At 46.3% G+C, this 26166-nt stretch overlaps 1 protein-coding gene across 3 annotated transcripts in view; it reads left to right on the top strand.

Annotated features, from left to right (window-relative positions):
* The window catches only part of LOC119466256 (uncharacterized), an 80037-nt gene extending 63928 nt beyond the window's left edge, over positions 1-16109 (top strand). For 2 of the 3 annotated variants that reach the window (XM_049657563.1, XM_037726732.2), the window contains exons 2-5: positions 617-752; positions 9624-9769; positions 11616-11724; positions 15798-16109. In XM_049657563.1, coding sequence (XP_049513520.1) covers positions 617-752; positions 9624-9769; positions 11616-11724; positions 15798-16014 — 608 coding nt within the window. In that variant the 3' untranslated portion in view covers positions 16015-16109. The remainder of the gene's footprint in view (positions 1-616; positions 753-9623; positions 9770-11615; positions 11725-15797) is intronic. The other variant, XM_049657564.1, reaches the window with a different exon arrangement.
* Positions 16110-26166: the final 10057 nt, after the last annotated feature.

The raw sequence follows: 26166 nt of genomic DNA, 5'->3' as shown, positions 1-26166 counted from the left end.
ATAATCGACTTAAGCTTACTATTGGCGGAAGCACTGAAGTTCGCACCTGTGCTACCCTTACATAGATGCAATTCTTTGACTACAGCACTCGTCTTTGCAGTGGCGGGCATAACAAGCTTGCTGATCTTACGAAGAGCTTTAGGTTTGTGAATACGCTTTTTTCGTAAGAGATTTCTTACGCCAAAATTTGTTCGTAAGTTCCCTTAGGGAATTCTGCCCCAGTAGCGCGCCCGGTGTTCCGTTAGGGAAGTGGGCATGGCCGCGACGCCCTGTCGACTTCGCTCTCGCTGTCGGAAGCCTATCTTATCCGCGCGTCTATTAATTGGCCGCGCAAGCTCTCGCTTGCGTTCTAACTGCGCCTCGGTAAAGCCAAATCAAAACGCGCCAAGTTTGTCCACGCACGCGCTTTCCCGCGAGTATTTCATAACTCGAAGGACTGCTCAGCAGCGTTCAATTGGACAATAATGGTTTCGCGTTCACAACTCATAACGGCTTAGGTGTCCTCGGATGTTTTTCTATGCTAAAATAAAAAAACGCAACTTACCTTATTTGCCCAAGTTCAAAGCTTTTTTTTTTTCATCCTACATCCTAACATTTGCATTTGCTTCCATTGAAGGTGGCGGTGGTCAACAACTTTGCGACAAGCAGGGCATCACAGCGTGCTATTGGAGTGTTGCCGACGAATATGGGACATTTGCACTTGTAAGCAATACTCAAGAAAAAGTCAACTACTTGACAAACTTATGTAACGGGTAAGATATGCGTTGTCTTTTTCTCCACGTTTCAACAACCGGAAATGAATTCACCCCAATGTTGACCTTTTTGTTGATTTGTCGTTTCTCTCGAAGCAAGTCATACGTACTTTGAGATGGTCGTGGACACACGGTTGACACACTTTGGCCCATGTAGCAACCATGAGAGGGAGATTCGGCATGCATTGTGATGGCCGTCAATAGTTATTTTTCTGTGTTTCTTATAGACACTTGCGTAGCCCATTATCATCTCTATTCACTCTCTGCCACATAGTGCACATTTATTTTGTTTCTTTGCTGAAAATTCATTCTTCATTCTTACCTTTTTTTGACGCTGTGAGACACACGGTGCAAATAAGGAATGAGAGTGATGCATGACTGGGAAAGATTTTTTTATTGTTTGTAACGATTTTTTGTACCTTAATATGTACTAAAGGACATCGAGCATTGCTAGATAGCCAATTATTTGCAAAACGTGCCATTCGCAATCTGAGCGCTGGTGAGCCGGAGCTGCTGCGCTTAGTGTGAAGGCAAGGCCGTGACACAGCAGCCCATAAATATAATTTTACTAACTTAAAAAGAGGGCAAGATGCTCTTTAACTAGGGCACAATGCCCACACAGATGAACGTTAAATAAATGCTGTTCTATCTAAACATACCTTAGCTTTTGGTCTGTCGGAAAAACAGTGGTTGTTCGTAGTTTCCTTATGCAAGAACGAAACACAATAATAATATTCTGAGCGCATTTTGGGCATATCGTCGTCTTCATATGTGCAAACGACTCATCATCTTGTGTGAGCGCTATTTGGCATATCGTCGTCGTCATCTGTACATACGACTCATCATCGTCATTTGTCTCGGGCGGTGCTTCGTCTCTGCTTCGGGCGGCTGCTTGGAAATAAAGGCATCGCATCGGTCGGCGTCTCACAATATCTTCGATGCGAAGCTGGGTGTTATGTGTGTTACATTTAAAAAAAAAATCGTAGTTCCGCCCGAACGGCGAAGCATCGATTGCGATAGCAAATTGGTAGACAACTATGCGAAGTAAGCGTAGTAGTGTTACTATCAGCCGTGTATACTTGTAAACATAGGCACACTAATAAATTCACCAGCATGGGGCCACACGCGCACGAGCAAACAGGAACACATCTCACTCGATGACCGCGCAAGCTCACTTTCAGAACGCTGAAGTAAGGAAGTGCGGCTGCAGCCGCGAGCGAATTGACCTTCGTGCTGCGTCTCGAATCAACGCGAACTAACCCGCGAAAACACAGTGTACAGCTGACTATGTCCTCGTCGCACATGATGTTCAAGACACCGTGGCCCAGGAGGGTACGCAACCACCCGCGACAGCCGGAGTAGAACGTGCAATCGCCTTTATTCTCCTTGCTGAATAATTAGCCCATACTCTCCAAAACGGAACACGAACACACAAGCATTACTGCTGATTACTTACTGGTGGACCTTATTTTGCTGATCCAAGGGGCACCACAGGAGTAGTCGGGTTCGTTCGGTATTCTCATGCGGGGTCCTCTGTGCCCTGACATACAGGGTCTTTCGCTTAACTAGGGCCAAACCCTTAAAATATGCAAATACTACATAGCTGGACAGAACCAAGGTAATATTGTTTGCCGTCGCTTGCAGACACTCAGATTATCTTTTGCATTCCGCCTAATTAGACAATTCTGAAATAATACATCAACTTCTCAGTTATTATAATTAGACAAAAAGTGTCAATGTGAAAATGGCATAGCAACATGAAAAACTGCCGATACAACTTTCTGTTGCTCAATACGTGCTACATGAAAGTGTTTTTCCGAGTGTGCACGCAATGTGCCTCGAGCGGCCAGTCGCGCAGTAGGTAGGCAGGAAAAACTTTATTTCGTCAGCGTTAGGTGGGGTTATTAGGCGTGGTTTCTCCAGGCGGGCCTGATAGCCATCATGCGATGTCTGATGGCGACCTCTTCAGCTCGTTCTATGGCCTGTACTTGGGTGCCCAGGCCAGAACTGAGCAACACCGCCTCCCATGCTTCAGGTCAGGGAGAGGCCATGAGGTTAGGAGGAGGCGTGTCCTCTTCGCAGTCACATATTATGTGATTCAGCGTTGCTAGTTCCCCACAGAATCTACAGAATTGGCTTACTTGGTCGGGGTATATGTGTGCATATGTGTGCGGATTTGGGTAGGAGTTAAATTGTAATCGCCCCCATGTGATTTCTTGGTGTTTGGTGAACGACTTGCGTTGTAGGGGGTTTTGTTACACACGTTACATAGGGGTTTTACGTGCCAAAACCATGATCTGATTATGAGGCACGCAGTAGTGGGGGATTGCGGAATAATTCCGACCACCTGGGGTTCTATAAAGTGGACCTAAATCTAAGTACCGTATAAACCAGATTATAGGTCGAGTGGGAATATAGGTTGAACCCCCAAGTTTAGGTGAAAAAAAAAAGAGAGAAACAAAACAAAACCAACAAAAATCACCGAAACGTGTTTGTTTTCGAAAGAGCACCGCTCATCCGCCACCGCAGCTGTAGTCTCATTAGTCGGAAGTATAGTCGCACTGTCCTCGGAAGACGACCGTTTGTCGCAGGCGGCTTCGAGTCCAGCGTCTCGCGCGAACTCCACGGCTTCGCCGCGCATTCTATGCACGGTCACCGACAGCGAGCGCGCGCGAAGTTCTCGCACAAAGACCGCAAGCGTGTCCCCAAGCTGTGGATGAACCGCACTACGCCCACGAAATGACGTTTTGCACTGGTTCCACTTAAGCAGCTGTCCTTTCTGCGTTCTCCAATACCACACGCTTTTTTTTTTTTTTTTCGAAACGCCCAACTGGCGCTGAGTGGCCATGTTGCCGTTCGCTTCGGCAAGGTTGCCACATGTTGCCAGACGACTCACATTCGGCTACAGACCACTATATAAGACGAGGGGTGACTTCAGCTTGTTTTTTTTTTTTTTTTTTTTGATGAAAAAATCTTGACTTATATGCCGGTTTATACGGTAGACGGGTGTTTTCGTATTTCGCCCCCATCGAAATGCGGCCGCCGTGGCCGGGATTTGATGCCGCGGCCCTGTGCTTAGGAGCCCAACGCTATAGCCACTTGGAAATCACAGGGGATTTGATGCCGCGGCCCTGTGCTTAGGAGCCCAACGCTATAGCCACTTGGAAATCACAGCGGGTAGGGATTTTTATTTATCTGTTAAGACGATAATATTGTGCGATGTCATGGTATGTGTATAGACCTTCGCTGGGTTTTCCGGGGTCTGAGGGGCTCATCGCTCGAATGAAGAATCCTCGAGCGTGTTGACGTGCCACTTCATTTCCCGGGTTCTCCGCGTGCCGGAACCCATATCCGGGCTATTGTTCTTCCTTACGTGTAGGAGTGCTGTTCCTGGAGGATCCGCATGGTTGGTGTCGCTATTCGGCCTTTTGCAAACCTGCTCAAGTGATTCCAGTCACGCGGTAATTTTGCATGTATTCGCGGACTTCTTTCACACTCGGAAAAACACTTTTATGTAGCACGTATTGGCGAACAGAAAGCTGTATCGGGAATTAATGTTACTCTACAATTTTCTCATTGACACTTTTTATATAATTATAATATTTGAGAAGTGGCTTAATTATTCAAGACTAATTATCTAGTTCGGCGGAATGCAAAAATAATCTGAGTATCTTCAGGGGATGGCAAACAATATTACCTTGGTTCTGTTCAGCTAGGTAGCATTTGCATATTTTGAAAGTTTGGCTCAAGTTAAGCGAAACACCCTGCATGTTCTTCAATATAAAGTGAAGTCACGAATAAATGCTAAGTGGGACACAATATGGAGAGATTAGTAATTGCCGTAATTGTAGCTGTGTGTTAGGGTATTATTGCGACTCGGCGACCATGATGCGAAACAGTAAGCAAGAGTCGAAAGTGCCGTGATTTGGACGGTAAGAAAAAACGTGGGCAGCTTGCACTAGTGGTGCAAGGCTGGAGTAAACAGCGGAGCTGGTGATCGACCTAGCTTTTCTTCCAGGTTCTACTAAGCTTGGCTAAGATTTGCTAGGAAATGCTAATGATAAGTGGTTCTTGAGGGAAAGGGAAAGGTTGGCGCTATCTTCTGCAGCCCTTGAGGGAGCACGGCTCAGCGCCAAAGGAAATGCTAAGTGCTGCTAGCACACTATTCCGAATCGGCTCGCCGCCGACGCGCCGATTCTCGCTTGGCCGCGTGACGCCCTTCACGATGAGCGGCTTCCTCTTCGGGTGCAGAATGTTTTAAATGCAGAACATTTCTTTAACTCACATGTAGCGTACGCCGTCCGTCCGCAACAGCTCGAGCACAGGTGCGCTCCTCCTCTCCCGTATCACGCTTGCAGCACATGTGCAGCGCGCGAAGCGTCGTAGTTGAGTCGCGCTCTGGCGCTGCAAGCACCGTAGCAATAAAGCCCCTCAATAAAAAAAAGTAGCGACATCTTTTGAAGATTGCCGCTTTCCTCCTCTCCTGCCCGTTCTCTCGGCGCTCGGCCCTCCGATTGGCCGAATGCTGTCACGTGCTCTCGCGCGCTTTTTTTCTTGCTTGTTTTTGCTCCCGCCGCCATCGCGGTGCCAGAGCATTGCGAGCCGTGTATGGGGGCACCACGCATCGCGTCTCCTTTGCGCTTTTAAGGCGCAGTGTTCGCGATGCCGTGTTGCTCGGCATTCGGGTGCAGAACACGCGAAACAGACGGCAAGCGACTCTTCCGGATTCCATCAGCGAAGCGAGACGCGGCGCAGAGGAAGGTCTGGCTTCAAAGAATCAGCCGCGCTGATTTCAACCCAACACAATGGTCCCGGCTGTGTGAGGTAAGCGAGCGATTCTTCAATGATCCCTAATCTCACATGCTGCCACTTGCTGTGTGAGGCTTCGTTATTTTTCTCCCTCCTAAGTGCCGCACTGTTCGCGCTGCATTTGCAACTTTCGTGGCGGGATTTCATCTTGTCCTCAAACGCACGTGGTTTTTGTTGACTCGGTTATACAATCCATGGCGTTGTGTTTGTGTGGCCTGAATGTATGCGAACGGCACATTTTGAGTGTATCGCAGTATGTTACGAAGCGGTGACGGTACGTAGGGAAAAATGGGCGCTTACCTGCGGAAAGACGATTAGGGCTATTTAGTTAGGGCGACTTTGCGCCTTCAGCAAAAACTCAACTCGGTGGTCGGCGAAGATCAATGTTCTTGTCGCTAAAACTTGTCGCTATCGTCCTAGATCCTCGAGGACCGATAACTATCTCGAAAATGGTAGAAAGTGCTGCACGTGAAAAGTGTGCTCAGTATTCTAGTCGTGTATCGCGTAGCAGAACAAGAGATAAGTACCTGTGCTGGCGGCGAGCTAAAAAAGAAACACCGTATACAAGACTTCCCGGCGATAATAACTTGTGCCGGGAATGTTGTGTTACGCCTTATACTTGAAGGAGCGAGGTTTTACTGTGACCTTGTTTTCTGATTTCACGTTTGCGCAGGATCACTTCACGGATGATCAATTTGAGCCGGTGATTCTGCAGAGCTGTGGCACAAAAAAATTGAAGCGTCAAGCCATTCCATCGCTCTTCGTTCATCGAAAGCAGCTGAAGCCGAGGAAGCCGCCTGCCAAACGGAAGAATACACCGTGCACTTCAAAGACATTACCGTCTGCTGGCAGCAATGCTATCCACATTGCAACGCCCTTGATTATAGAGTTAACTCATTCCTGCGTGGCTTTGTCAGTGGCCAGGACAAACCTGGATGTTAACTCATCGTTTCTGCTCTGCATTTGATAAGATAGTAGATACAATACGCACGGTAGAATTTCTCGGACCCGCGCGCAGCACATGCAAGCGGCAATATGATCCGCAAAAGCAGCCTCGCATGCACCTGTAAGATGACCGCTGCCGCGCTACTCAAGTCCGCAAAAAGAAGAAGAAAAAATGTGTGGAGTAGTGTAAGGCTTCCTGCAAGCGAGCGAAGCCACTAGCCTCATTATCGACGGACCGCTTCCGCCGAATGATCGGTAGCTCACTAGTCAGTGAAACCTGTAAGACAACTGCATATATACAGCTGGTGGATCATTCACTCCCGAAGCGTAGTCATTGTTAGAGGCCCGCTGTGCACGTTAGCCGCTGGCCAACGAAGGACTAGAGCTACTGAAACGCGATGAACCAACGCCGAGGTCGCGCGTAGCATGGCTCAGTTAAAGCCCGACTTAGAGGCTTTAGGCTCACTGTATCACCGCTAATAGTACAGCCATCTAAGCGCAACGGCATTTATGCGTCCTCTCGTTGTTTCGGCAGCCAGTCATAACATAACGCGAAAAATTCCGATCAAAATACGAGTTCAAGAGCGCGAGGGACACGTAGCCACAGCGTTTCATTCGGAGAGCGTCTGTTCGTTCCGCACCGCGTAGAGGGAGCCACGGTCGACAGAAGAGAGAGTGAACGCCGGCGCAGGAGGAGGAGAGAGGAGATGGCGCTACTTTTCTTCATTGAGGGGCTTTACGTAGCAACCGCAGGTGCTGGCGTGATAGCGCGCCCTCTCTCCACCCCTCTCCCTCTAACGCGCGCGCTAGGAATATAAAGCGGGTTGGCGCGGGCTCCACTCGTAAACTCCTGCGCTCTCTAGCGTTCGTCGGCGGTCGCAGTTGATAAGCGATGGAAGCAAGACCTTCAACTAGTACCTCGACGCAATCCAACATCAGCGCCGAAGCACCAGTTCAAGACATCGTACCATCGTCTTCGTCGACGGCGGCAGAAGACAAGGCGGCGAGGCGGCGCGCTGCCGACGCCGAACGCAAGCGTCGTAAGGGCTCTGTTATACTCCGGCGTTCACAACGCGCGCGCGCGCCGGGGTTGGTTTCGTCGCGTCACGTCGGCGATGCCCCGCCAGGCGCAAATCCGCCTCCCCTATAGTCCAACGCGACGCGGCCCGACGCAGCGGCCGTAGCCAAAGCAGCGCATGCTCAGTAGAGCAGAGCGCCGCTCTACTGAGCGAACACGGACGCGGTGCAGTCTGGGTAACGTCGTCGGCGCGAAATGCAGCATGCTGCATTTCGCGCCGGCTGCCGCCGGGCCGCGCCGACGGACGCTGGTTGCGTCGGTCGCGCCACGCGTCAGACTATAGAGCGCTCGCGTTTTGCTAGCGTAGCGTCGCTGCGCCCAGCGTGCGCGCGCGTCGACGTTACGTCGGAGTATAACAGAGCCCTAAGCGTGCTGCCGACGCCGAATTTCGTGAACGAGAAACCGCGGCCAGGCGTCAACGTCGACAAGCGGATCCCGAGCAGCGTGCACGAGAAGCCGCGGGCAGGCATCAGCGTCGGGCCGCGGACCCTTCGAGTCGAGAACGACACGCGGCTGCGACACGTCAGCGTCGGGCCGCGGACCCCGGCGTACGGGAACGAGAGGGGGCAGCGAGCAAGCGTCGTCGTCTGGAGGCCGCCGCCGCCGCCGCGGAGCCCGTCGCTCCGGAGGGCGCGACGAAGAGAAGAAAGAAGAAGAAGAAAAAAAAGAAGAGAACAACAGAGAAGCAATAATAATACAATATAATAATAAGAATCGCAGTGATGCCAATAAAATAATAACAACTTTACGTTACCTACTTACGATTCTCTCTTCTTTCTCAACCCAGACCACCACCACCACACCATCACCACCACCACCACACCAACAACACCAACACCACGGAACCTCACTATGCTCTGCATTTACACGTGTCCCTCGCGCGGGGGCATGCGACGGAGCTTTTTTGGTGTCCCATGTCAAGGGTAAATGTACTCGCCACGGAGTCAACGAGAGTTTTGCCACCGTCGCGGTGGCTCCGAGCTTTCTCTCCCTGTTGACGCCACAGCCAAGCTGCGCCTCCACACTTGCAGGGGCGTGGCTGGTCAAAACCTACCGAGCCAGACGCCAGCGGCGTCTGCTGCAGTCACGGACACCGTGCGCGATCAGCGCGAACGCGGGGACACGGCGAAACGCAAGTGGGGTCGGTAGCAGCTCTGCGCGCTGCCTCGTTGGTGCTGCTACAATTTCTTTCTCTCGCTCTCGCGCAGCGTGCTTGCTCTCCTCCCCTCTCCTTAACGTCCCATGCCGAAGCAACATGTGCACGGCACAGAGAGTAGGCGAAGCACACGCCGCTCCGTGAGGTGGTTACTAGGCAACTTCAGGTGACTCATCGCTCAGCCATGTTTTGCGGCTCGTGGCAGAACTTATACGGCCGGCTTAAACACCTCCGCTGTTAAAAGGGTACCTGCCCGTTTTGCTTGAAGATATGCGCGCAAATTTCATGTTCACTCGGAAAACAGATAACCCGTTTGTGCTGTCAACCGGACAGAAAATATAGTTAGGCAAACGCCTGCTATGCGCAATGAAAATACAGTTGCTTTTCGTATCTTTGAAAATCAAAGTCACGTGCACTTACACCAACGTCAAATGACCTTAGGCACACATATTTGTTCAGTAGTAAAACTTAGGTTCTTCTTCTATTCTGAGACGCAAAACCACATTTGAAAGTTTCCTGACCTTAAACATCGCTGCTTTACGCATAAATCAGTTACCTTGTAGTTTAGCCTTCCTGCGCCTGCATACCGACTAAAGCTCACTTCCCGACATGTGGTTCGTCTAGGTGAATGCTCTCTGGCCCGAATCTCAGCAGAGGAAGACGAACTCCTTGCCTTTTGGAAATATTTTGCAGAAGTGCCACACTGCAGCCATGCAAGTTCTTAGACAGCAACTCATGTTGTGATCCACATTGTTTCTTTCTACAAAATTATCTAGTATACGGAAATGTACCATGAGACGAGTGCATCCTCAGCACAGAAACGTGGCCTAAGCCTTCACCAAATCATAAGCTTAAAATTATTTTTTCATCTCTCCACCAACAGCAATCCAGACGGCTTTCCCCAGGACAACCGTTGCAAGCAGGATCGTTACGCGAGCTGCACAGACGCCGAAAAAAAGCAGTTCGCTCGCAAGGAGCGTGGCTACACAGTTCTTCGTGGAGAGATCACCTCTGCAGAAAACTGCCAGTGTAAGTGTTCACCAGATATTTTTTTCCTGAAGACATTTAGAAGTGATTTCAAAACGCAAGTTCTCACCAAAACTCACCCGATAAGAATGAATGAGAATATGCTAGGCGAGTTACGGCACCGAGTAGGTAGTATTAACCACAAATGAGGTTTAAGGGCTGTGTGAGAAAATAATAAATACGGTTGTGCAATCGCACAGCTTACTTAAAGGGTACTCACGTAGACTCAATTACAAATGATATTGTCACGACTAAAGAAGACAATGAAGCGAGGGATACGAGCGCAAGCATCTCTCTCTCTCTCCGAAGAAGATAAAGTTGGCGCGGACAATTATTGTTGGGCCTTGAATATAGAATCTGTGTTTGTTGTCACACCACCGTCGTTCTGTGTGCCATTCTTCGCATCTTGCGAGAATATTCTTTGGTTAGAGCCTTACTGGTACTTGGAGTCTCACTGAAATTCTTCTTAGTCGGGCATACGCGAACTCAGAATCCCGGGCCGGTCTGAGTCTCAGTGAACCGACTCATTAGTGAGTTTGCCGGCATTTGGGGCAGTGTGCACCTTCTCAGATCAAATAAACATTCAAGAACTTACACTTTTCATGTCACGTTGCCAAACCCTTCGTAATATGATGTCGATGCTCTCACATCGCTATGCACTTCGCATGATGAAGCATCTTCGCAGATTGAGTAAAATACATGAAAAATTTCGGATAGTTCGCTTCGCAACACATACAGTTTTGTCTATCCAGAATGGTGGATGCCTGGCTACATTCGGAAAAAACAGCGTAGCAAATTGCGCGTCAGGGCTTGCGCAGCCAGCCCAGCCACCCTCCTGAAATTTCCTTTCAACGTCAGATCTGGAAGAGGGAGATCGGCTATATTGGTTAGCACGAGGCTGGACATCTAGGAAAACCGATGACGCCATTTCGTGTAACCAGACATTTGCTGAACAAAGATGTAACAATGTCTCCTTCCGTTTGTAACAACCACGCCATTCTATGACAATATATTAAAGAAGGTATGCACGGAGGCTTCTGATGTGGCAACATTAGCGTGAGCTACAAATATGGTGGTGGGAGCGTGAATTTCTCTAAGATTCGTTCTCCTAAGTAAGAGACCAAAAAAATCTTAGTGAGACGAAATTTCAGGAAAGAAATACATTTGCTTCGTAAAAGGAACAAATAAGTTTTATCTATGGAAATGACTTGAGAGAATAGTCTTCGAATAGTAGAAAACATGCCACGTACACTCAATACAACATACATACATACATACATACATACATACATACATACATACATACATACATACATACATACATAAATTTAATTATGGGGTTTTACGTGCCAAAACCAGTTCTGATTATGAGGCACGCCGTAGTGGGGGACTCCGGAAATTTCGACCACCTGGGGTTCTTTAACGTGCACCTAAATCTAAGTACACGGGTGTTTTCGCATTTCGCCCCCATCGAAATGCGGCCGCCGTGGCCGGGATTCGATCCCGCGACCTCGTGCTCAGCAGCCCAACACCATAGCCACTGAGCAACCACGGCGGGTCATACATACAAATTTGATCCAACGCTTACTATATCTCGAGTTAGCTCGACAATACGAACTAAAAAAAGAGGTGATGACGGTAACTACTCCTCAGTGTTTCCCCAAGATCGCATGTAGCATAACTGTTCTTGTCAACGCTTCACACTTCGGACATAACGTCGATTTCAAAAAAAAAAAAACGCAATTGAATTTTCTGGCAAGAATCTCAGCAGGTCAACTAGCAATAATTGACCAATCTAGCTCTTTTTTTGTCATGAATAAAGGTTTCTTTATGCGCTTTTATCACTCAGCTGTTGTGCAACTTCGTGAATGCATGGACCTGAGCGCCATGAGCACTTGCGAAGCCAATCCAGATCCTCAAGGTCCAACCTTCGAGGCTCAGGTGGAAGCAAAGGAGAGGTAAGTGTGAAAGGCTAAGTACTTGCGAGAAACCAATGGCATACTACTGTTTAATATAAAGTGAGACGTCGATCAAGCATCAGCCGCAATGTTCCTGCAATACACAGGGCGGTGCCGATCTAAACACGGTGCCCCATCTAGTGGCGCCGCCGCTAAGTGCGCGCGTGGCGCTCATCTGAGTGTATAATAATACAAGATTGTCTGGATGTGTATGACGCCGGCTTGATTCTGCCAATCACCAAAACCATAAACGATTGTTTGGTGTCGTTGAAGGAGCACATACCTAGTGACTCAAGATGGCGTGAAAGAGGTTCATTGAAGAGCGGAAAATACACAGTGTCAAATACCCAGTGACCTAAGTTTGTTTGACAGTTGATTTCGAAGCCGATTTCCTCAGCATAGACGCTCGATACTCTTCCCAATATATTACGGACTGCCGAGTGGTCCAAGCTGGCGTGAAAGGGAAACGGTTAGGTCCGGAAATACATGAATGCTCGATAGATAGATACCCAAAAGTATCCTAAGATTACTAACTGCATTAAAAGTTTATCCTTTGGGGGTCCTAATCCACGCACTCATGGCATAGCGAAGGCCTGCACTTTGGCTGACGCAATGCCAAGTTGTAACATGCCAGGGTTCATTGGCCATTTGCCTACGACTAATTTCGCGAAGTGCGTGACGTCTGGGGCTGAAATTATGTTCCCCATCCGCTGCCATGTCTGTGATCTGCGGTTGCTAGCAATCCCAGGGCTAATATTGTAGAGGCACACATATACCCTAGAAAGCGGACAGAAGGATAGCCACCGCGTTAGCTCAGCAGTAAGCCATCGCTCGCGTAATGCATAAAAGGTGGGTTCGACTCCCACATCCGGCAAGTTGTTTCTCCGTCCACATTCACTCTTCTTTTGCTAACAATTTGCGTTTTTACCCAAATAAGAACAACTTATTTATCTGTGCCTTCCGTTCCTTCACTGCACATTGACTGCATGGGGTTGCAATTCACAAAACATAGGCTACCAGTCCAAACTCTAAGGCAAGAGTTTGGACGAATTTTTTTTTCCCGGTAAGCAGCAGATATAGTATAACTTTAAAGTGAAAGGGCTTTCATGGCCACCAACGTTTTCGATTCATAAGCTCCGTATGTGAACACTTAAACAATTTGGAGTCGCTTGGCAAACTGCCCGAGGATAAAACGGCTGATGTCTACGTCACATGCGCCACTGCGGCTCTTATCCTCAACGTGTGTCACCTTCCGCTGTGTGCAAGTGGTTGGTACTATTCCTCACTTCGGGAGCCTTGTGACAGCGTGCACGAAGGGCAACAATACATTTCGTGCGCATACATTCCGGTACACGACTACGAATGCGAAGTTGTTATCCTTAATATTGTGCTCATTTTCGCGCAGATATATTTGGCGGAACACTCAAGTAAAGGTACGTTCAGACTACGCACGTAATGTGCAGATATTTCGCAAGAAACGCAAGCGCAAACGCAAAAAGCGCAACTAAATTGTTCAGACTACAATCGTATGAAGCGTTAAGAGCGCAACAGTCGTCACGCACGCGAGCGTAATTGTTGGAAGGCCCGCTACTTTTACGTTTCATACAGATACGGCAGTTACGGCGTGGCCAATGAGCGCCGCAATTTCGGTTTTAAATTTCCGGTGACGCGACTACGGGCATCTCTAGTTAGAGCAATGGCCCAACGGACATGGCTGCGTGTGTGCGTAGTAGCTTGTGTGCTTAGTTCGAGTAGTGTGCGTAGTCTGTTTACAGGTGCCATGTTGAAATCCACTGAGACGCAACTGGCCAGCTCACGTTTTGATTGGCTGGTTTTAAGATGCGTAACGTATCCAACAGACAATGTGAACGACCAGCATTGTTAACGATCTTAACGCTTGTAACGCGCGATACTGTCTTTATGAAGATACGCGCTTTGCTAACGTTACGACCGCAGTGTGAACATACCTTAAGGTGTCTCTCATAACACTTGTGGTGTTTGACAGGGTAAACCCGATCAATAATTCCCATATACTGTATTTTATATGCTGCGTTTGATTTGGCAGGTGGCCAAAGAGCTTAAGCTTTACTAGGTGGCCTTCGCCATGACACAAGAAGACTCGAAATAAAAACCGCGGTGGAATGTCCTGAATGTGTCACAAAGTATGTACGCATCACGATGCTACTTGCCACTGTTTTGTTGCCACTGTAAGAGATAGTATTTCACTTTCATGACAACCACGTTCACGACGGTTTCAAGTGTTGGCCGATGGCGCTATCTGCAGAAAACATGTTTTGGGGGCATTTTATCCGTGCGAGTGCCTCCATCTCTTAGCCATAGAAACAGGGACTGTAGTGAATAGCGTCTCTCTGTGCGCGCACGCACACACACACACACACACACACACACACATATATATATATATATATATATATATACATATTGTCAATTAGGAGTTTACGCTGAACCCGGTGAGAATTTTATGAAAGAAATGCTCACACATTTGACAACAACCAAAATACTATTATTTTACGGGCGTTTCGATTGGTGGTCCGGCCTTCATCGGAGTGAATGTGAATACACAAGACGTTCGTTCCCCAGGTGTCGGGAAGTCACGTGAAAAAGACCCGTTGCACCAAACAAAGTGTGAGGGGAAAAATAAACATAAACAACAAAAACAGACTTTTTTTTTAAACGAGGCACTAACAGATGGAGAAAGCACCACACGTGGATGACTGCGATTAGCCACGGAGGTGGACTGTCTCGTGCCACTGTCTCGTGGCAATATATATATATATATGTCATAAGAAGTCAACAAACAATGACACCAAGGACAACATGGGGAAAATTACGTGTACTTTAGTCATTGAATTAAAGAAATGACAATTAATGGAAATGAAAATGGATGAAAAAACCACTGTCTGCAGGTGCGCAATGATCCCACGTCATCGTATTATATGTGCGATACTCTTACCATTGAGCTACCGCGGCGCCGTTTTTGGATTCACTTTTCGGGGTACTTAATTTTTACAACGGGAACTAACCCTGGGAGGGTTAGCCAGCGCCTCCACTCACAAACCTAGGCGGCGGATGTGGAACATCCTTTCTGCCACAGGCGTCACGAGTACGTGATCTTTTTGGGGGAAGGCAACTGGTCAATAAACCCAGATATGCCACCTGAAGGTATGAATGTTGCCGGATTCGAGCCCTCGTTATGTAATGAATGTGAAGAAAGGGAACCAAGGGGCCCGATTTTTATTATTCATACTATAAGAAGCCAACAAACAATGACGCCAAGGACAACATAGGGGAAATTACGGGTACTTGCTTCTTGAATTAAAGACATGATAAAAATGGAAATGAAAATGCGGCCAGTTGTTTTTTCTTGCATTTTCATTTCCGATATTTTTATAATTTCTTTAATTCAATTAGTAAGTACAAGTAATTTCCCCTATGTTCTTGGTGTCACTGTTTGTTGGTTTCTTATGATATGATTAATAAAAATCAGGACAATCGGTTCCCTTTCTTTTAGCTCGCATATATATAACAAAAATGACATGATTGAGGAGAAAAAGGAGTTCGAGAAAAAAAATGCGGGGAGCCTCCATTCGAACACACATACACCGATATACCACTTCGGCTAACGTTACTTCGGTAAACTCAATATTTTAGGGCCAAAACATCGGATTCTCGCCATTTAGGTTACCATGACGTTTTCCTTGCAGATTGTGCGAAAGAACTATGTTGAGGGTGGCTGTTTGACGGCCAAATTTCGGTGAGGTAAAATATCTCAAAACATGTATTCCTTGGACATGGATTGCTGATAATCACCGGTGCTTCACGTATTTCCCCGTTTTGTTTCCGCCGTAGAAACAGAAACTTAGATTCCTTAGTTTGATGAAAAATACGCCTCTTGATCTATACCTTAAACAACGTGACCTAGATTCGCTACCTTGAGCCGGTGGTGGTGTATAGTATCTATAGAGTTTTATATCACGCTGTATGCTTCAGCTTATTGTGGCTTTTAATAGGCAATTTCTTAAGTAATTATTTTTTCATGTCGGTTCCTGCAGGGGGGCACAGAACTTGAAGGCCTGCATCGAGAAGGCGGTTAAACTCTGCGATGCCAAGAAGAACGCAGCCGCCATAGCGCACTTGCAGAAGATTGCTGACGCCATTGTCGACCTGAACTGGCCAGCTGGTAAACCGAACGCTGGTCACGCAACGAAGGCAGCTACAGCAGTCGTCGCGGTATCCCTGCTGAGCTGGATAGTTCGTTACTTCTATTAGCAGTTCTCTTGAGCGCACCATCTCACAGTCATCGACCATGCTCAACTGCGCGCCCTTTTTCTTTTTATCAGCCATTAAACATTCTAATTGAATAACATGTTCGTGCCCTTACTTTCGGTGTTCGTCAGCCCAAGTGACGCTTCTGTTGTCTAAAAACCGTTATCCAGAACCTTTCTCCAATCAACACTCTACCTCCACTGCAGATTGATGATAATTATGACTATGATCATGATGATGATGTATACTGGCTTCCCCTTCGAAACAAGGCGGAGACAGTCACGCAGCCTGCTTCATATTTATCCAGCTTCTACTAGCATTTATCATCACCTAGCCTTCTGCCTATGCAATGTCCATCTTAAGTTTTGTATGTAAAACCTCATTCACTATGCTGTACCGTTTCCTACGCTTGCAATGACTCCTGTTCTATCAATCTCTTCGGAGGTCTTCTCAACACTCAAACGCAGCAAAAAACAAATGATTAGGATCAGGAGGGTTTATTGGGATCGCTTTTAAAAAGGGGAGGCGAATATTCGCTTAGCCAGCTTGAGTTTTCAAGCAAGTGCTACATATGCATTTTATTCTAGCATTTTGTTTACATCTCCTTAATCTTCTTTCTCTTCCTCAAAACTTCTAAACCTGCCTTGTACCGCTACCTATGCCTGCAACCCATACGGTGTATCGATGTCTTGCCAGATGTTTTCCCACAAATATTCTAATCGTCTCTTGCTTATCTCGACTGCTGACTGGTTGATGCTTCCATCCCCGTTAAATCCAAGCGTTTCTGGAGCGTTCACGTTACCGGCAAGTCTCACGGGGTCAATACCTTCGCATTCGATTAGGATGTGGAGTGCTCTCAGGATTTTCGCTGCAGGAAACACATACCTTGTCCTTATTCGAACATTTGTACCGGTATGTTTTTGTCCCTAGGCAACCATTCTTCACCCTGAAATAGCGAGGCTCCACCCTTTATGTTGTCGCACGCATTTTCCCGTCTAATTTCTTCCTTCTCATTCTTGTGAATCCCCATAGTTGATTTTGTTTCCATTCTTGATATGCAATTCACCGTCCCCGTTTCTGTCACGTTCATTTGGCGACTCCTGGCTTGTCTATTTACACTTTCAGCTACCCTGTATTTGGGCTGCAAACTTTCTTGACCACTTCCTCCATTCTGTGTTCACGATTTTGAGGTACAGATACTCTAGCACTTTGGCCACCAAGAACGTAGACAGCAGCCCCAGCCCTGGACAAAAGTAGTCTCTGCGCTTTATAATCATCCGTGGCATTTCATGAGAAGCAAAACATGGTCATAAGTTGAGGGGTGGCGCTACATGGGCTGAAATCTCCGGAGTCAAGGAATAGCTTTCAGTCGAGGATCATTTGAGAATACGCGGACGACCATCAAGAAATGCTACGTGGTTGCCACCATGTGTGATATTCAGCTGACCTTCAGCAGAATAATATATCTAAAACAATAGAAAGTCATTCTAATTGGTTTGACATGAGAAACACTATTTAGGTAATGAAATTTTTCCTGGAATTTTATGTGCCAAACCACGATCGGATAATGAGGCACGCCATTGTGTGGGATTCTGGAATATTTTTGATTACCCGGGGTTCTTAGCACGCCCCTAATGAGTGATACACCGACCGTTTCGTATATCGCCCCCATAAAAAAGCGGCCGCCGTGGTAGAAATTTGAATCTGCCACCTTGTGCGTAGCCGCGCAACAGCAAATCTCTAATCCGTCATGGTAGGCAACAACGTAATTTCTTTAACCTTTCGGAGAAACGGTTGTCGTCGCATAACTGAAGTACTGATTCAAAAGTTCGTGTGCGAATCTTTGGCTGGTTGCTCACCACTAATTTCACTACGCGTGAGGCAACAAGAGTCTTTTTAATAGCCCCCCCCCCCCCCCCCCATTGAAACAATCCATTCAACTTCGTGAAACGGTGGTTAGCACATAAATCGCATTCACCCAGAGAAACCACAGACTACCAAGGCGCTACAAACGAGAATTTAAAGCGCCCAAGAGGGCAGCCGTTTTTAACGCATATCTTCAGCTAGTGTTCGCTCCCCATGGCTTGGTCGTCAATATTCCCGTCATCAAATTGGCACCCCAGCGGGGGCGGTGCCACCAGCTAAGTTCGGTTCTCGAGATTAAGTAAGCTTGCTCTAAACGCTTGTGCGAGAGTAACATATTCCGGGATCTACATCGACTGACTTGTGTTTTAGCCGCTGTCGGAGCCTGCGAAATCACTTTACGTTAGCCAAGGTCGATATAAAATAGCCCTGTAGTATCAAGCACACATTGCTTACCGTATAGGAACACTCTGAAAGCTGACTCGAAATTTATATAGAAGAAGCAGATTTATGGTTGATGTAGGCAGTCGCTGCTTTCACTATTTGATGACAAAGTGGTGGAGCTAGGAGACAGCGGCGGTAAAATTTTAGTGAAAGCGGATGGCCTTAAATGTAAAATAAACGTACAAAGAATCCTAACATAAAATATTCCAGGATAAAAAATATGAAAGCTTACGTCCCCATTGGGTGACCGTCCGGAAAGCACTAAAATCCAAGGTGCGTTGCAATCATACGAGGGCAATATTTTACTTCATGCCACCCAGGAAGCAGGCTTACTTAAAGAAAACAATACAGTATATAAAATGACATTCAAGCAATTGATGAGTTTATTGATAAATATCCAAGATGTGACCGATGCCTTTATAAGGCATTTATTCGCTACATTGAAATGTTACATTCATGAAATAGCAGCAGTCATGGAGGCACTTCACATAAAAGACAAAGGAAAGAACAACAACACGCACACCGTGCAAGATGCATACCGTGGTCATAGCTTAATTCATCGCACGCTAAAATAAATAAATAGAATGAGGGTCTCACTAGTTATAGCATATGTTTTTGTTCCGGAGATTTAGTTATTTCGGTGAATGTATACGTCAGGGGCACCATCATCACCCATTGTTATGTATAGTTCTTGCGAAAGTTGCTGCACACTATGAGCCGCGCAGTATGACAAATAAAGGTTGTGAAAAACAATTTTCTGAACGCTTTCTGAACATCCAATCGATAAAAAGAACACCAGGCTCAGAAAAAGAAAAATTTTCCTAATGTCGCAATATGCACTTGAATATATCATCGGTGCTTTTATTCTGAAGATGACGTCACCGCAAGAAAATGTGCTCCCCGTGGTATGGTGACGGTAGCGAAAAACCGTTGGTTCCGTGCTCCATCATATCTTATCTTCTTCATTGGCAAGTTGTGGCACCCGTAAAAGCGAATATCCCATCCCGTAAAATGTGTTCAGTGAAGAGAATTTCATTCCATTCTGGCATAGTTCTCGATTGAGACTACGGTATTACCAGCACACTCTCGCATGAGCGCTTATCGAGGTACTCTAGATTGTGTTGCACTCAGTATGCAGGGCTTAATCGGATGCACTATCTCTCCTGCGTGCTTCGTCGCGCAAAAAAGAACTCGTATGCGCAGTGGTTGCCCTGTATGTACGCAAGCTGCGCCGAAATACCGCCACGAGCGACGCCCTGACGGTATCTGATGGAACTACACTACAAGCGAGTGGAAGTGTACATTGACCAAGGACGCGCGGATTTGATAGTTTGGCAGATACTTGCCAACCCATCAACTTCAAAATTCATAAAACCTACGGACACACCTAGAAAGGGGGAAATGAGAAGGCGGGGTATGTTAGTTGTACGGAGTTTTTTTTCCCCTAAATCCTTTCTCTGAAGACACGGCTTTTCAGGAACACATACGCCCTTCAATACCGATCATTTACCTTTAGGTACAGCAGGTAAGCAATGTGAAACTTGTAATGACCCAGACTGACAAGGAACACCTTGCTTTCAGATCAAGGTCCCCATTTCAGCGAATTTGATACTGCCGATTTCGCGTGCTTCAGGAACTTGTCTCTGTAATTTTGCTCGACTCAAGGACGTGTACGTTCTCTCGCCATCAGAAGACTTCCAGTAAAACGTTCACAGACTTCTGTAACGCTTTCGTGAACGGATCGTAAATTTTCGGTACCCTTACGCAGCATTCGTAAGCTCGTGTAAAACTGGCACAATCATAAACTTTGCGATAAATTCGGGAGGATTGCCAAGTATGCGCAACGGTCCCTCATTGGCGGTGATGTCTTGCTGGAGAGCGAGTTAGTTATTTTCATATCCTGGCGGTCACATTCCGATGAGCAAGGAACACAGAAATGTTACTTCACGAAGAATTCAATCGGCGTTAATGACTATCAGACGGTTATTATTATTATTATTATTATTATTATTATTATTATTATTATTATTATTATTATTACCCGTCAATGTGGCCAATAGGTTGCTTGTTCAAGCCGTTCCGTGGGGTGCTACACGATGACATGATTCATGCTACTGAAATAACCCCCAAGGATCAAAGTTACGTGTAATTTGGACATTTTTACCAAAACGCTCATGGAATTCACAGGAAAGCACGCGAAGTTTTTTGCAATGTAATCTAATCTTCGTTTGCTATTTTTGTCATTTCTCAAACTTCGCCGTGTGTTGGCATTTCGTCTTTAGACTTCTTTCAACTACACAACAACGTCTTTCTCAGTGACCGGGACTTCAGTGGATCTCAACAAAAATGTGGTGGCGTACTGATCGCAGTTTACAATTCGCTGATATGTGTACGGCGCATCGATATAGAAAGTGTACGGGAGTCGATATGGCTTGAAGTCAGCCTAGCCCGATGTGAAAGATTGTTGATTGGATCGTTCTATGTACAGCCGAATATTTCCACTGTTTTTTTTTTTTTTGATGAGGTCATCTCTTCCATTGAAAGTGTCATATCCTCCCATAGTAAGCACAAAGTCATTCTTCTTGGTGATTTTAATACACCAGGTATTGATTGGCACACACTTAGATATTCTCATTACAATCATTACACAGAGAAGAAATGCAGCATGTTGTTAGAATTTCTGTCCTTCTGTTTCCTTCAGCAGCATAACTTGATCGCCAATTCCTGTGGCAACGTCTTAGATCTTTGCATCTCGAATGCTCAAGTTTTAGATGTCTCTCGTTCTTAAATCTTTCTTGTGCGTACCGATAAGTTTCATCTGCCACTAAAGATAACTGGCTCTGTGTGAGCACTGAGGCAGAGCTCCTCCAGTGGCGTGAATGACGCCCCACGTTTAGCTTTCAAGCGTGGTGATTATCTTGGTTTATATAATTTCTTGTCCACCATCGACTGGTCACTGGTTACAGACAAAAGCAATATTATTGACCAAGTAGATCAGTTTCCGGAGCTTGCTTTGAGCAGGATGCTCAAATACATTCCCCAGTACAGCCTAAAGACTTGATATTGTCACGTAGTAGTGACGCTGAAGAAAACAGTCGTAAAACTGTGTACGACGAAACTGGTTGTTAATTGGGCGAACCTGTGCCCACAAAAGCAAGGTACGCTCAAAGCACAACGATAGCGGCGAACACAGTCGGCGATCGTCGAAAATCTGATCAGCGGCGAAACGCGTCGGCTTTTATACCTGAGTCATCGAAGGTTCCAGATTAATCCCTGATGCCCGCGTGTCTTCCAGAAAGTTCTAGACAATTCGCGTCGCTCATACAATCAGATTACATGGGCGTCGGTGACCACAGACGACGGATAGAAGCATTGATAACGTCCGAGAAGCTTCCAATGCAGGCGCGTCCTGCGCCGAGCGATAACGTTTAACATTTGTCAGCCAATGTTGAAAGCGGCTACCGGTGAAAGATAAACATGTGTACGTGTCAATACCCTCCCCTTAAAAAGCATCGTCCCGATGCTACAAACAAACACGAAAGCGAAAACAAAACCATGTGTAATAAACAAAATAACAAAAAACAATAACAAAGTAACAAAGTACCTAAGTTTGTCAGCGGGCGTAGAAAGGCTTAAGACGCACCACGTGGATGACTTCAGGTCGTGCCCGGCGCCGCTGTGATTGCGAAATGCTGTCTGGCACGACCTCATAGTCCAGTGCGCCAATACGTCGGGTGATCTTATATGGTCCGAAATAGCGACGTAACAGCTTCTCGCTAAGTCCTCGTCGGCGTATCGGAGTCCAGACCCAAACACGGTCACCGGGCTGGTACTCGACGTAGCGTCGTCGAAGGTTGTAGTGTCGGCTGTCGGTCCTCTGCTGGTTCTTGATGCGCAGGCGGGCGAGCTGTCGACCTTCTTCGGCACGCTGCAAATAGGTGGCAACGTCGAGATTTTCTTCGTCGGTGACGTCCGGTAGCATGGCGTCAAGCGTCGTTGCCGGGTTCCTTCCGTAGACCAGGTTGAACGGCGCCATGTGCGTCGTTTCTTGCACGGCCGTGTTGTATGCGAAGGTCACGTACGGAAGGATGTACACGTACATGTGTACGTGTGTCATGTGTACGTGTACATGTGTACATGTGTCACGTACATGTGTACGTGTCAATATCCCCACGGGTTTTCCTCTGAACTCATAATTGCTCTAAAGCATAAAGATCGCGCACACCGAAAATTTAGAATTCCGTTGCCTAATGAGTGCAAATAAGAATTCCGCTTTTTTCGGGTTCTCTGTAAGTGTCTCTATAAGCGTCTATAAACGTCTATAAACGTCTCTTTTGGAAGTATACTCGTAAGCTCTCCTATAAACGTGGCGAGAGTTTTCGCTTACTTGACTCTAGAGGGGTAGAAGTCCAAGCAGCCGCGGATTGTTTTGCAGCCCATTTTTCTTCCTTATATAACGATGCAGGTTTCAACGCTGGTGTCAGTCAGCAGCACACGACGGTTTCTACATCTAGTAAGGTGTTGCTTGAATAAAAGCTTGTCCACGAATGCCTTAAGCGCTTGAAGCTTTCTCTATCCTGCGGCCCTGATGGCATCCCCTCCGCAATTATAAAAGCTTACGGCAGTATATTTGCTCCTGTGTTGACATCTATATTTAATAACTCTGACTACTTCCGCTTTCCCTCACATGTGGAAAACTGTTCGTGTTTTTCCTGCATTTAAGTCGGGATGTAAATCAGATGTCTCAAATTATCGCCCAATTTCTGAGCTTGCTCAGATTTTTGAGCTTGCTCTTCACAACATATTGGCTTTTACAGTGAAGACCTCACTCATTCAGAATCAGCATGGATTGCTCTACGGCCGCTCCACTATCACAAATCTCGCAAGTTTCATGACACAGATCTCCACGCCGGTACTTCAAAGTGGGCAAGTTGACACCATTTACTGTGATCTCAGCAAGGGTTTTGATGTAGTCAGCCACTCGCTGCTTCTGATCAAGCTTACGCTTTGATGATGACTCGTCAGTTGTGAATCTCTTGCGCAGTTATCTTCTTGATAGATCGTCTTATGGTAACGTGAATGACCAAACGTCTTCTTCTTACGTGTCAACTAGCGGCGTCCCTCAAGGGTGAGTATTAGGACCACTCCTTTTTAAATTTTTATTAATGACGTGCTTTCTGTTATTCGGAACTCTTCTTTCCTTCTATATGCCGATGACATCAATATTTTTAAGAACATTCACTCTGTTGATGGCTGTCGCGCCCTGCAGTCTGACCTGTTTTCCTTTTCTATATGGTGCAAGGATAACAACCTTACCTTGAGTAAGGTTTCACACCCAAAACAGCAAGTATTTTTTTTTCTTATTCTGTACATTCTGTGCCGTTGTGTAAGGTTTGCGAGATGAATGATCTTGGTGTACTTTTTGATGCAACCTTACACTTTTCAGCTCACACTAAACGTGTTGCAATGCGGGGTATGCGCTCTCTTGGTTCTGTATGCAGGCTATCGAGGAAATTCAAGTCTTCTACACCGTTCCTCAAATTGCACACAACCATCTGTCTTCCGCAACTCGAATATGCGTCGGCCGTCTGGAATGGTTCTTCTAGATCCAACAGAGACATTATAGATCGTGTCCAGAGAACGTTTCTAAGGATACATAATCACCGCTTTGCAAACCTGAACATTGCACCCTGTACTGGCACTGTTGGATTGTTGTCATTGCCCTCACTTCAGGACCAACGTTATCGCGCTGACCTTCTGTTTCTCTTCAAACTCCTTCACGGTAACCTCACGTGTCCCAACTTCTCAGCTGTGTCATGTTTCCTATCATACGAAAGATCACCACAGAACATAGACCTTTCCATGTTTCTGTCTGTCATCACGAACATTTAACTGTCCACAGAATACAGAGTCTTTATAACGCTTACTTTCGTGAACTTGATATCTTTCATAACTCCTTGTCACCTTTCTTTTCCGAGCTTTGCCTTCTGTTATAATTTCATGCATTGTTCAAGTGCACTTCTCCTCCTTTTTCTTTTGTATTCACTTTGCGCTTTGTTGTCGGTACTCTCTTTTCACAGTTTTAATTTTTATTCATTTATTTTTAATGATATTCCCCTACAGTGTTTGTTTTCGGTTTGCAATGTATGCGTGCGCCAGCACTGAGACCTTAGGGTTGTTCCTGGGCACGTTAAATAAACATGATCGATTTATAATTATTATTATTATTATTATTATTATTATTATTATTATTATTATTATTATTATTATTATTATTGAAGCACTCCAGTAAAACACCTCTCATAGCCTCTATGGCTTCCCGACCCTAATCTGTGTCGATCACTAATCAATCAGATGACACTTCCGTTTAGAGGTATGATACTATAAATTCCTTTGATTATAGTTATTGTGATTATCATCTCACAGTGTTGTATTGGCACAGAGTTAGATAAATTTTTTCACCCTTAAATGTGCTCATTAACCCCATATGGTGTACCCTTTAAAGCTGCAAACAAAAATATTCTCTGTACACGACAGCGAGCTGAAACAACACCATTGATATTAGAGAAGCCGTAGTTGAAATCAATATACTAATTTCGATTGCCTGGTGCACACCGAATATATTTAACACGAAAGTATGACAGCGACAGCTACACTTTATTTTACGTATAGTTTTCATGTCATCTGTCGGAGCTGTAATTGTGTTTGCTTGGTACAAAAGTCGCCCCTCGCCCTCCCCCCTAAGAATAGTATGGGCACGGGAGTGAACTTGTTCGGCTCGGCCCTCTAGTGGCTCCCGGTGTGCGTGCGTTCGGACGTAGGCTTGTGCCTGCTTACTGCCGCGTAAGAACTCGTGTGCCGGTTTTCACACAATTTTGTATGTATGGTTGGGCCTGGTGTGCTGCACTCTAAATGCGATGTGCGGCACTGGAAATTTTGGCCCTGGAAAATTTTCTGCATGCCGTTTGAGAAGCCGTCAGAACTATGCCGTACTCCCAGTGAGGTCTCTTTATGATAGATAATGCTATCGCTAGTTTCTCCGCCTCGACAGATTTCGCTCCAGAAACCAATGACGCTTTATTTCGATTTCGTGATTACCGACTAGGCTCGTGACGAATGCGGTGCTTCTTTCGATGGTGGCCGCGTCTACGTACCAGACAATGCGGTGGTTCTCATATTTCCTCGCCAGCGCCTGCACTCGGGCTTGCCGCCGTCCGATGTGAAAGTTCAGGCGCATGTTCCTAGGAATCGGCGAGACGTGCATGCTTTTTTTTTATTCGTGTAGAGATTTTAGTCGGTGCATTGGGCTTATGTGCTTCATATCCAAGACGTTGGAGGAGGTCAATAACAGTGCGGCAAAGTAGCAACCCTTGAAATCGAAACCTTTTTTTATTGTGTTTGCCACCTCACAAGTTATTAAGACACAGACAATGTTAAAATCAGCTGAAAGTGAGAAAAAACAGATTTCACCTGTATTGCTAAATTTCCCCTCTACGATAGCAAAAACTCCACTGCTACCATAACCCATGAGTAATAATTTGCGCTCGCTGCGTTAAGCGAGAAAAAGTGCTAAAAGGAAAGACGTACGGGCGGCGGAGCCGCCTTCAATTCACGCACCAGCTCGCCCTGACGTCATGCATTTTGACGGTGCCTGCACTGGCCTATACTCTATCTGAATAGTTACTTGCAGCATTGTGGAAGGTGCAGGGCTCCTTAGCCAGTAGGAAGGCCGAATGCACCTCAAGATTTGTTCATGCGCACCGCGTCGTCTGCTCACCATCTGCTTGTCATCTTGTTGATACATGCTCCACGGTTGGTGAATCGACGTAACATGTACGCGTATTTTGT

This window comes from Dermacentor silvarum, chromosome 10, assembly GCF_013339745.2.
Source record: "Dermacentor silvarum isolate Dsil-2018 chromosome 10, BIME_Dsil_1.4, whole genome shotgun sequence".
NCBI lineage: Eukaryota > Metazoa > Arthropoda > Arachnida > Ixodida > Ixodidae > Dermacentor > Dermacentor silvarum.
This window is presented reverse-complemented; position numbering and strand designations above follow the sequence as displayed.